At 41.1% G+C, this 13024-nt stretch overlaps 1 protein-coding gene across 3 annotated transcripts; it reads left to right on the forward strand.

Annotated features, from left to right (window-relative positions):
• Positions 1-256: 256 nt before the first annotated feature.
• On the forward strand, positions 257-3777 carry LOC124032155 (coenzyme Q-binding protein COQ10 homolog A, mitochondrial-like). Of its 3 annotated transcripts, none has more exons than XM_046344308.1 (5): positions 257-761; positions 1438-1590; positions 1995-2187; positions 2450-2551; positions 2760-3777. In XM_046344308.1, exons 1-5 carry the CDS (start codon positions 631-633, stop codon positions 2925-2927), a joined length of 747 nt encoding a protein of 248 aa, XP_046200264.1. In that variant the 5' UTR covers positions 257-630; the 3' UTR covers positions 2928-3777. The 3 variants fall into 3 exon arrangements, with proteins under 3 accessions (XP_046200264.1, XP_046200266.1, XP_046200265.1); XM_046344310.1 differs by lacking the exon at positions 257-761 and adding an exon at positions 875-898; XM_046344309.1 differs by lacking the exon at positions 257-761 and adding an exon at positions 1081-1212.
• The last annotated feature ends 9247 nt before the right edge of the window (positions 3778-13024 follow it).

Here is a 13024-nt window from a genome sequence, read left to right on the forward strand (position 1 = left end):
CAGTTCCACGCCCCCCGTTTTGCCCTCCCAGACAATGTGAAAGCCTGGCAATGTTTGAGGAGAATTACAGTTATATACTAAATGCATTTCAAAATAATCTCGCCATTTTAAAATGGTACTCGTTTATTATATAATAAATCATTGCTTACTCCCAGTAATGTTCTTTGGGAGCAGGGCGGTTGGGATTGTAATACCTCCGACACAGTTGGTGGCAGCAATGCACTGATAGGACAGTTGCTCTGTTTTAGAACAGTGTGTCCCTGGCCATGAGCCTGACCAATACCGGTGTTTACTTTACTAAACAGATACGGTCGAGATAAAGAGTTTTCGCCGTATGGGGAAAAACTTGAACTCGCATTTGATGTACCTTCAGCGTCCCAGGACATCGAGCTTGGAATAAATAAACGATTTATGTAAACGCGGCCCTTTTGGTTGAGTCTACTTGGATAAGTGAACTGAAGCTTATATACACGGTGTCTGACGTTGATGGATGCCTTGAAATAGGACTGGGAAAGGCTTCAAATAGCCAATCCGAAATTGGCTAAAGTCGGTGTTTAACATAAACCTACAGATCCGGTTTCCGTGAACCGTTATTCTACTTGAGGTTCTGATAAAGTAACCCAAAATACAATGGCAGCAACTGCCCGGCGAATGCCGATGGGTGTGCGGACATTGAGTGAGTTTTTGGAGATTGCTGTAGGCTCTGGGCGCTCACCATGTCACACCGCGGGGTCAAGAGAACATATGAGACAGACTATCAGGTGAGATTAATAAATTGATAACTTCATGTGACACAATTAACCAATCAGTGCTGTGCATGCGCATTGTGCATATCTTTGAATCCCCTTTGGTGCGGGTTTTTGTTCCAGCAAAGCACCCACACATCTGGTTCAAATAGGTCCACACTGAAGAACATTCTGTTTTTTTCAGAGAATATAAACAATTAGTAACTTGTGTTCTTCCTATTAATCATCAAATTGGCATTAAGGCCTAAAAAGTTCCCTTTTCAATCCTATCAATGTCACCATTGTTGTATATGCATATTGTGGCTTTCTTCGTGTTGGTTTCACTTTGTCAGTCGTGCGCTCTGTAATTTTGTCTGACTGTAATTACATTTTTTATGACTGTCACACAGTTATTTGTAGTGAGCACATTCAGACCCCAATAGCAAAACATGCCAGCTCTGCAAGCCACCTCACGTAACCTGACTGAGTGGGTCGCATTACACATAGTTCCATTCATGTGTTTACTCAGAATACAGTAGCTTGTCCTAGACATTGAAGGTTAGGACACTATTGGCAACCTTTTCCCCCTGCAGGCAATATATTATTTCTGCCCTGACTCTAAAGGCAGGAAGCCTGTCTGGAAAAGTGTGTTTGTTAGAGATGTTACACTCCAGTATTTTTAACATGATCCTTTCTCTCCCTTCCCTATCAGACACTTGTCATCATGTGGTATTGTAATGACTCGGACTCCCAGAGTGCTTTGCCATCAGCAGAATTGGGACACAATGACATCAGTTCCCCACAGCAGAAACTTCATGGGGTTTACAAATAAGAGAAAGGAGTACTCCGAGCGGAGGATACTGGGGTAAGATGCTACCATACATGAAATAGAATATATTGTAGGACTTGCTATTTCTGTATGTCGTTTTTAAAATGTATTTTACCTTTATTTAACTAGGCAAGTCAGTTAAGAACAAATTCTTATTTTCAATGACGGCCTAGGAACAGTGGGTTAACGGCCTGTCCAGGGGCAGAACGACAGATTTGTACCTTGTCAGCTCGGGGATTTGAACTTGTAACCTTCCGGTTACTAGTCTAACACTCTAACACTCTAACCACTAGGCTACCCTGCCATTACAGGCTTGAATGAGAGCTTGAATGCATAGATAGATTTCATATTAAAGGAAAAAATAGGGCTTAGCCTATTTGAAACACGAAGTGGAAGGGATGTAATGTTGTTTTCAAACTCCTTTTGCTATGCTGCTTCAGGTACTCTATGCTGGAGATGTATGATGTGGTAGCCAACGTGGATGACTACAAACTCTTTGTCCCCTGGTGTAAGAAGTCCCAGACCATCATGAAGAGGGCAGGCCACTCCAAAGCTCAGCTAGAGGTGGGATTCCCACCCATCGTAGAGCGATACACATCCATGATCAGTGTGGTGCGACCCCACATGGTCAAAGTAAGTCCCTCCTGTTTAATTATGGTTTAAAAATCCCAGTAACTTCCAGATTTCCTGCTTATTCCCTCCTGGTTTCAGGAGTCTTCCAACTAGGATTTCTTGAAAACCTGGGATTCTTGAGAAAGTTACCAGATGTTTTGCAATCCCATTTAGTCCCGCTTAATTGAGGATTCATGAATTATGATGAGATATGTGATGATCATTGTTGGTTTGGTGATAGATTACTCTAAGTAACCCTTTCTTATTGGATTACATTTTTTAGGCAGTGTGCACAGATGGAACACTTTTTAACCACCTGGAGACGATATGGCGCTTCAGTCCTGGAATCCCTGGTTATCCCCGCACCTGCACTGTGGACGTTTCGGTGAATATGACAGCCCCAGCTTGCAGCCCTTTTGTTTATCTCATGCTGCCAACCTCTCACTTTCTTCTAATCTTGCTCTCTATTTGTGCATAGACCTTGTGCATGTGAATAGTCTTAAGTTATATCCGTTAACAGAGCTTATCCTCTTTCTCTTTTGTATGTCTTCTCCGACTGACATTCTGCCCTCTCCTTCCTTCCTGCCACACAGATCTCGTTTGAGTTCCGCTCCTTGCTCCACTCTCAGTTAGCAACTGTGTTTTTTGACGAGGTGGTAAAGAAAAATGTGTCTGCCTTCGAGCGCCGGGCCGGAACGCTCTACGGCCCACAGACTCGCGTCCCACGGGAGTTAATGTTCCATGAGGTACACCAAACGTGAGGTCCATCTGCCATTGTGTGCCCTTGACCCAAAACAGCCTGCACCTTCACCCTGGCTGTCCCCTGTATCACCTAGCTGGACCTGCATGACACTACACCACCAACCACCTCCATTGCCACCCAGGTGCCATTAGCCTGGTCCCAGAACTGTTTGTGCCGTCTTGCCAACTCCTAGGGTCACACTGGCGTGAGACAGCACTTCTGAGATCTTGGACCATCTGGGACCAGGCTAAGAGGCCACTTCGTGCAACCTCACATCACAGAGTAAGGACCAAGCAATCAGTGTGGGCATCAGCCCAGCTAAACACCCTTCACAACTAGTTGAAAGTCCCATATCTTAGCCTGGATCATGTCTTGTAAAAATCTGCCATCTACCTCCTCACGAGGGTTACTCTTCAATGTTGCATTGGTGCTTGTGCACAATTTAAATAGAAGAATCCTTCTTCCAAATCTAGTTGTAAAACAAAAAAGCCACTACACATATTGGAACAGATTTAATGTATTGCTGTGTAAGCGTGAGTGAACAGGACACAATATTGAGTCAACCAATGACATGGACCATTTTGAGTCTGTCATACAGTATGTCTGTTGATGCTTCAGATTGTTGAAGAATGGATGCAGGTGCACTCCACTTACCTGCCACATTAAAGTCGTACATTCATGTCAAATTTATTTATCTTAGAAATATATTTTAAATGTACAGTATTGCTTATACCAAGAAGTGCTTATTTAAAATGTATTTGTTTTGAAGTTATTGATTATAAATATACACTGAGTATACAAAACATTAGGAACACCTACTCTTTCCATGAGAGTTTTCACCTGGTCAGTCTATGATCCCTTATTGATGGAACCTGTTAAATCCACTTCAATCAGGGGAGGAGACAGATTAAAGAATGATTTTTAAGCCTTGAGACAATTGAGACATGGATTGTGTATGTGTGTCATTCAGAGGGTGAATGGGCAAGACAAAAAAGTGAAGTGCCTTTGAACGGGGTATGGTAGTAGGTACACCAGTTGGTGTCAAGAACTGCAACACTGCTGGGTTTTTCACACAAGTTTCCGTGTGTATCGAGAATGGTCCACCAACCCAAGGACATCCAGCCAACTTGACACTTCTGTGGGAAGCATCGGAGTCAACATGGGCCAGCATCCCTGTGGAACGCTTTTGACATCTTGTAGAGTCCATGCCCTGACAAATTGAGTCTGTTCTGAGGGCAAAGGGGGGGTTGGGGGGTGCAACTCAATATTAGGAAGGTGTTCCTAATATGTTATAATTGTGTGTGTGTATAGTCGTGGCCAAAAGTTTTGAGAATGTCTGTTTCAAAGTCTGCTGCCTCAGTTTGTATGATGGCAATTTGCATATACTCTAGAATGTTATGATCAGATTAACTTAACTGAAACCCCAAAAACATTTCCACTGCATTTCAGCCCTGCCACAAAAGGACCAGCTGACATCATGTCAGTGATTCTCTCGTTAAGACAGGTGTGAGTGTTGACGAGGACAAGGCTGGAGATCACTCTGTCATGCTGATTGAGTTTGAATAACAGACTGGAAGCTTCAAAAGGAGGATGGTGCTTGGAATCATTGTTCTTCCTCTGTCAATCATGTTTACCTGCAAGGAAACACGTGCCGTCAACATTGCTTTGCACAAAAAGGGCTTCACAAGCAAGGATATTGTTGCCAGTAAGATTGCACCCTAATCAACCATTTATCAAATCATCAAGAACTTCAAGGAGAGCGGTTCAATTGTTGTGAAGAAGGCTTCAGGGTGCCAAAGAAAGTCCAGCAAGCGCCAGAACCGTCTCCTAAAGTTGATTCAGCTGCAGGATCGGGGCACCACCAGTACTGATCTTGCTCACGAATGGCAGGTGTGAGTGCATCTGCACGCACAGTGAGGCAAAGACTTTGAGGATGGCTTGGTGTCAAGAAGGGCAGCAAAGAAGCCACTTCTCTCCAGGAAAAACATCAGGGACAGACTGATATTCTGCAAAAAGGTACAGGGATTGGACTGCTGAGGACTGGGGTAAAGCCATTTTCTCTGATGAATCCCCTTTCCGATTGTTTGGGGCATCCGGGAAAACAGCAAGGCCGGATAAAACAAGGTGAGCGCTGCCATCGGTCCTGTGTCATGTCAACAGTAAAGCATCCTGAGACCATTCATATGTGGGGTTGCTTCTCAGCCAAGGGAGTGGGCTCACTCACAATTTTGCCTAAGAACACAGCCATGAATAAAGAATGGTACCAACACATCCTCCGAGAGCAATTTCTCCCAACCATCTAGGAACAGTTTGGTGATGCACAATGCCTTTTCCAGCATGATGGAGCACCTTGCCATAAGGCAAAAGTGATTACGAAATGGCTCGGGGAACAAAACATCAATATTTTGGGTCCATGGCCAGGAAACTCCCCAGACCATGAATCCCATTGACAATTTGTGGTCAATCCTCAAGGGGCGAGTGGACAAACAAAACCCCACAAATTCTGACAAACTCCAAACATTGACTATACAAGAATGGGCTGCCATCAGTCAGGATGTGGCCCAGAAGTTAATTGACCGCATGCCAGGGCGGCTTGCTTGTCTTGAAAAAGAAGGGTCGAAAACTGCAAATATTGACTCTTTGCATCAACTTCATGTAATTGTCAATAAGCCGTTGACACTTATGAATTGCTTGTAATTATACTTCAGTATTCCATAGTAACATCTGACAAAAATATCTTAAGACACTGAAGCAGCAAACTGTGGAAATTAATATTTGTCATTTTCAAAACTTTTGACCACGACTGTATTGTGGTCACATAGAAATGTACTTTCCTTTTTGTCCATTTTAAAATAGCATCAAATTGATCAGAAATACAGTGTAGACATTGTTAATGTTGTAACTGACTATTGTAGCTGGACATCTAGGCAGAGTTGCAAAGAAAAAGCCAAATCTCAAACTGGCCAATAAAAAGAAAAGATTAAGATGGGCAAAATAACAGACACTGGACAGAGGAACTCTGCCTAAAAGGCCAGCATCCCGGAGTTGCCTCTTCACTGTTGACGTTGAGACTGGTGTTTTGCGGTACTAATTTAATGAAGCTGCCAGTTGAGGACTTGTTTCTGTTTCTCAAACTAAAAACTAATGTACTTGTCCTCTTGCTCAATTGTGCACCGGGGCCTCCCACCCCTCTTTCTATTCTGGTTAGAGACAGTTTGCGCTGTTCTGTGAAGGGAGTAGTACACACCGTTGTACGAGATCTTCAGTTTCTTGACAATTTCTCAACTAGTCTAAAGAAGGCCATTATAATTGCTTATTTAATCAGGATGACAGTTTTCAGCTGTGCTAACATATTTGCAAAAGTGTGTTCTGATGGTTGCTGATAATGGGCCTCCATAGATATTCCATAAAACAATCTGCCGTTTCCAGCTGCAATAGTCATTTACAACATTAACGATGTCTTCACCGTATTTCTGATCAATTTGATGTTATTTTAATGGACAAAAGTGTTTTCCTTTCAAAAACAGAGACATTTCTAAGTGACCCCAAACTTTTGAACGGTAATATGTGTGTAATTAATATATGTATGTGTGTATATGTATGTATGTATATATATATATATATATTACAGTTGAAGTCAGAAGTTTACATACCGTAGCCAAATATATTTAAACTCAGTTTTTCACAATTCCTGACATTTAATCCTAGTAAAAATTCCTTGTTTTAGGTCAGTTATCACCACTTTATTTTAAGAATGTGAAATGTCAAAATAATACTATGTACTAATAGAATGATTTATTTCAGCTTTTATTTCTTTCATCACATTCCCAGTGGGTCAGAAGTTTACACACACTCAATTAGTATTTGGTAACATTGCCTTTTAAATTGTTTAATGTGGGTCAAACGTTTCAGGTAGCCTTCCACAAGCTCCCACAATAAGTTGGGTGAATTTTGGCCCATTCCTTCTGACATAGCTGGTGTAACTGAGTCAGGTTTGTAGGCCTCCTTGCTTGCACACGCTTTATCAGTTATGCCCACAAATGTTCTATAGGATTGAGGTCAGGGCTTTGTGATGGCCACTCTAATACCTTTACTTTGTTGTCCTTAAGCCTTTTTGCCAAAACTTTGGAATTGTGCTTGGGGGTTATTGTCCATTTGGAAGACCCATTTGCGAGCAAGCTTTAACTGATTTCTTCGAGACGTTACTTCAATATGTCCACATAATTTAGCTTCCTCATGAAGCCATCCATTTTGTGAAGTGCACCAGTCCCTCCTGCAGCAAAGCATCCCCACAACATGATGCTGCCATCCCTGTGTTTCACGGTTGGGATGGTGTTCTTTGGCTTGCAAGCCTCCCCCTTTTTCCTCTAAACATAACGATGGTCATTATGGACAAACAGTTCTATTTTTGATTTATCAAAGTAGATGTTCTGACTTGCCAAAACTATAGTTTGTTAACAAGAAATTTGTGGAGTGGTTGCAAAACGAGTTAACGACTGCAACCCCACCTCAGTGTATGTAAACTTCCGACTCCAACTGTGTGTGTGTGTGTGTGTGTGTGTGTGTGTGTGTGTGTGTGTACACACATATATATCAACACACAGTACCCGTCAAAAGTTTGGACACACCTACTCATTTGCAAGTTTTTCTTTATTTTTACAAATAGGAAAGACATCACAATTATGAAATAACACACATGGAATCATGTAGTAACCAAAAGTGTTAAACAAATCCAAATATATTATAAATATATTATATATTTGAGATTCTTCAAAGTAGCCACCATGCTGCCTTGATGACAGCTTTGCACATTCTTGGCATTCTCTCAACCAGCTTCACCTGTAATGTTTTTTCAACAGTTTTGAAGGAGTTCCTACATATGGTTAGCACTTCTTGGCTCCTTCTCCTTCACTCTGCTTTCCAACTAATCCCAAACCATCTCAATTGGGTTGAGGTCGGTTGATTGTGGAGGCCAGGTCATCTGATGCAGCACTATCATTCTCCTTCTTGGTCAAATAGCCCTGACACGGCCTGGAGGTGTGTTGGGTCATTGTCCTGTTGAAAAACAAATGATCGTCCCACTAGGAGCAAACCAGAGGTGATGGCGTATCGCTGCAGAATGCTGTGGTAGCCATAATGGTTAAGTGTGCTTTGAATGCTAAATAAATCACGAACAGTGGCACCAGCAAATAACCATCACACCTCCTCCATGCTTCGCAGTGGGAACCACACATGCAGAGATCATCCATTCATCTACTCTGCGTCTCAGACACAGCGGCTGGAACCAAAACTCTCACATTTGGTACAGATCTCCTTCAGTCTAATGTCCAATGCGCATGCTTTTTAGCCCAAGCAAGTCTCTCTTCTTATTATTGGTGTCCTGTTAGTGGTTTCTTTGCAGAAATTCACCATTTAGGCCTGATTCACGCAGTCTCCTCTGAACAGTTGTCTGTTTCCTGTGGCAGTCCTCATGAGAGCCAGTTTCATCATAGCGCTTGATGGGTTTTACGACTGCACTTGAAGAAACTTTAAATTTTCCAGATTGACTGACCTTCATGTCTTAAAAGTAATGATGGACCGTCGTTTCTCTTTGCTTATTTGAGCTGTTCTTGCCATAACATGGACTTGGTATTTTACCAAATAGGGCTATCTTTTGTATACCCCCCCTACCTTGTCACAACAACTGATTGACTCAAATGCATGAAAAAGGAAAGAAATTCCACAAATTAACTTTTAACAAGGCACACCAGATGACTACCACATGAAGTTGGTTGAGAGAATGCCAAGTGTGCAAAGCTGTCATCAATGCAAAGGGTGGCTACTTTGAAGAAACTCAAATAAAATCTTTTGATTTGTTTAACACCGATTACTACATGATTCCATGTGTTATTTCATAGTGTTGAAGTCTACTATTATTCTACAATGTAGAATAATATAAATACATTAAGAAAAACCCTGGAATGAGTAGGTGTGTCCAAACTTTTGACTGGTACTGTTGAGATATATATAAAATAGCTTTCCTTCACTTCTGTGTGTGCAGAGAGAATGTTGTTCAAGTGCTTTATTTTTCTTGGAGAAAAAAAAGGTTTTAAATGTGGTCTGCACCTTTTAAATGTTAAGCTTGTATGTAAATATGGAGAAAAGGAGCTTTGTCGATATGCTGTGAAAATTCTATAAAGCGTGTCAAGATGGCTGTGTGTCAAGACAGGCTACCTAGCCTGTAATTTTAATGCAGTATTTATGCATGAAAGATATGGCTACTTGTGTAGGATGTTTTCTTTTGAATTGTATTTGTTGGGTTTGCCTACGTTGTAATGGGAAAACATGCACATATTTTAGTTATTGTGTAATAAAGGACTCAGCAAAGTCTAACAGATCATGTGTAATGTACTGGTATGTATTTGCCATTTTGCTATGATGGTGGAATTTACTCTAGGTCATGAAAGGTTAACATAGGAAGCTATTTTAAGTGTGTCTTTTAGATTCAAGACTATTCATTTTTTCTCAAGCAAGACTCATAACCACTGTCGCAATACTTCAAAGCAACTTCCTTTTTGTATTTTATGTTCAAAAGCAACCAATAAGTTGCTAGTGGTCATCCAGTTTGATGTAACAGTATTGCACCTCTAGCCTTTCTAAGAACCACTGTATTCATTGCTTTTCATTTTCCGTCGGGTGTTAATATAGGGCAATTGTATTTGTGTGCATTGTAAAAAAAGATGGAGGTGGAATTGTGAATCATACTGTATTCCTAATTAGGCCTACCTTTTACTTATTCTGCCAATTAGATATAAAGTGAGCAATAATGGACAAATGGGTGTTGAGACGCAGTTTGAGCATGTTTGAGTTTGGCGTGCTGATCAAATTGGTTTTAGTGTGTTCATTTACACTTCTGTAACCATGGTATCAGTTGGAGAACAAACACTACTTGTGCTCTACTTTTTTTTGCAATTATAATTTCAGCAAACTGTTACATTCTGGTTGACCATGAGCAGTTGGTCACTGCTCACTGGTCCTTCTGTAGCTCAGTTGGTAGAGCATGGCGCTTGTAACGCCAGGGTAGTGGGTTCGATCCCCGGGACCACCCATACGTAGAATGTATGCACACATGACTAAGTCGCTTTGGATAAAAGCGTCTGCTAAATGGCATATATTATATTATTATATTACAAAATCACTTATCAATGCAATGGAATATTGGAAATGTGCATCCATACAATGTTGTCCAAATACATATTGCCATAACTCCTTATCGAGTCGTTTCCTTCGCAGTGTCAAGCACAGAAGCTGAAGAGGGGAAAAAAATCTAATCACATTTTGTCACGTTCCAAATGCAACAGGTGAAGTGTGAATCGGTGGTGGTGGTGGTGGGGGGGGGGGGGGCTCCGCTATGTGTGGATGCTGCCTTTTCAAAGGGAAACCAGAGTAGGGTGGTGGTATCTGGGCCAGTTATTAATAACAGCACAGAGAGATGGGTCCTTTAACCATCTGACAGTTATTATTACACACATCTAACCAAAACACCACCATACCTATACAAATGAAATCACAACGTAAATGTAAAGACTACCACGTTGGGTAATACTGTACTCAAACTGATTGTTGGACATGAACTAAAGTTCACTAAACAAAGCCCCACTTCCTTGTGATTCAGCTGTCTAGCCATGTATACAGAAACAGACAAGGCCTGGTGCAGTGGGGGCTCATGCAACAGCAGCTGAGTGGTTGTTTCAGTGTGTAACATTATCCCCAGTCAGGTCTCATGACGGCAGTTCTCCAGAGCCAGAAACAAGAGTGCCAGAGGTGAGACTGCTGGGCTTATTTGACATAAGGTAAGCTGGCTGGCTGTGTATTTTTATCATGCACAAGGGTATTCTCATTCCTTAATTTCAAAACCTGGAAATGCCAGTCCAAATATGATTATGTACAGTTCATCCAGGACATTGACACAGGAGGACAATCTGCCAGGACTAGACTACCAACGACTTTGCAATTTTCCAATTGTTATTGAAATAACCTTGATAGCTTAACCTCTTTTCACACCATGAGTAAACATGAACATGACACCAAGTGTTAATAAAAACATTTATTGGTTTCCCATTTGTTCTAAGCGCCCTTCACCCATTTGACCCATCCCGTCATCCCCTGGTTCCACACGTTCTTTAGACCCTCTATGATCAGAAATAACCACGCTCCACAAGACAAACCAAGAAGAATGAACACAGAAAAACATCAAGCCAAGAGGGAATAGCAAGGTGTAGAAATCTGAGGGGACTGACGTCAGTGAAGTCTGACAGACATTGAATGAGTTGTTCCAGAAAGCAGTGGTAGAAGTGTAACAGCTGCTATATAGTATGTTGTGTTGATAAACATAAGCACAGGAAAAGCTGCTATGTGCCTGAAATCTATATCTGCTGCCTGAGAGCAAGCTTGAAAACAGTCAAAGCAAACACCCCCTAAACAGCAGAAAAAGCCCATATAAAACAGGCAATAGATTTATTTACAAGAATAACTTTCAAAACGACACGCAAAACAGAAAGATGTAATGAGCAAGGTTGGAATCACACAGCTGTATGACTGAGCAATACTTTTTGAAAATCACTCATTCAGTCAAGCTATACATAACTATATACAAAGTATACATTAAAACCACAAATTATTATCTTTATACATTAGAGGTTTAACATTCAACACCCAAAAAAGGACAAATCTAACAGAGGTTTTACTATTGCTAAGAACTAAGGATTCTAAACCAACAAGTGCTCATTTTGAAGTAGCAGCAGCTCGATCACTGAAGCGCTTTTCTGGGGCATTAGTAACATAACCCCTCAGGCCTTATTGCTTAAGTATAGTGTATGCTATATGACCATTATACTACGGCTAAGGGCTGTTCTTAGGCGCAACACAATGCCTATACAACAAACCACCAAGGTGCCTTATTACTATTAAAACTGGTTACCAACGTAATAATAGCAGTAAAATCAAATGTTTTGTCATACGCGTGATATGCCATGGCTGTCAGCCAATCAGCCTTCATAGCTTGAACCACCCAGTTTATAAACAAAATTAAGACAGGACCTCAACAGATACATAGCCCGACTGTACACTTATGCCCAAGCTTGCATTCATGTGCATACTAAAATCAGAAGACCTTGTCCTCCCAATCATTCAAAGATGACAAGTCTATGCTATTATTAAATCAGGCCTTTAGGTACTCCAGGCTTCAATTCAGAGCTCTATCATATACATCCTACCCACACAAATCCCACATTACAAAAGGTGCCCAGACAGAAATTGAAAGGAAATAATGTAAGACACGATTGAAAAACAAAAGGTTATTTTGATCGGAGGTGTGTTCAAGGTTAAATCTATTTAAGTCAGGGAATCAAGCCAGACGAATGAATGAAATCTATATATATATATTAATTTTAAATAAAGGGGGCAGCACCCTTTCTTTCCTGATTTGCATCCTTCTTCAGCGAAATTGAACATCTTCTGTGGAAGTTCGATACTTTTACAGAAAAGGACTTTTTTCTTTACTGGAGTGTTCTTGGGAGTGAAATCAGAATGGTTTGAGTGACATTGTGGGAAATGTATAGATAAATGGGGTGAGGGTTTCAGACAAAAAAATACATATGTTTCCCTGTTTTAGATTAGGCCAGGCTTTCCAGACAATCAAAGATTCAGCAACTAATACCAGCAGAATGTGACCGATATTAATTGTGCTTGCTTTTTGAAAGGGTTAATCTTGATGTCAAACTACCACAATTTAAAATCTCAATTGATGACCATTTGGCATTTGTTTGTAACTCCCCACATAATTATATGTTTACGTAGCCTGGAAACCAAACGGATATGCTCCAATTCAAACAATAGTAAAACAGTATACGAGTTTGGATTTCATGCTACTTTTTATGCCCCTTCACATCTTCAATCTGTTGGTGGCCCTGTCCTCCCAGGCACATGGGGAAATCTGATGTTGCCTTTGAACGGGGTATGGTAGTAGGTACCGGGTGCACTGGTTTGAGTGTGTCAAGAACTGCAACACTGCTGGATTTTTCTCACTCAACAGTTTCCTGTGTGTATCAAGAATGATCCACAACCAAAAGGACATCC

This window comes from Oncorhynchus gorbuscha, linkage group LG03 (genome assembly GCF_021184085.1).
Source record: "Oncorhynchus gorbuscha isolate QuinsamMale2020 ecotype Even-year linkage group LG03, OgorEven_v1.0, whole genome shotgun sequence".
NCBI classification, from domain to species: Eukaryota; Metazoa; Chordata; class Actinopteri; order Salmoniformes; family Salmonidae; genus Oncorhynchus; species Oncorhynchus gorbuscha.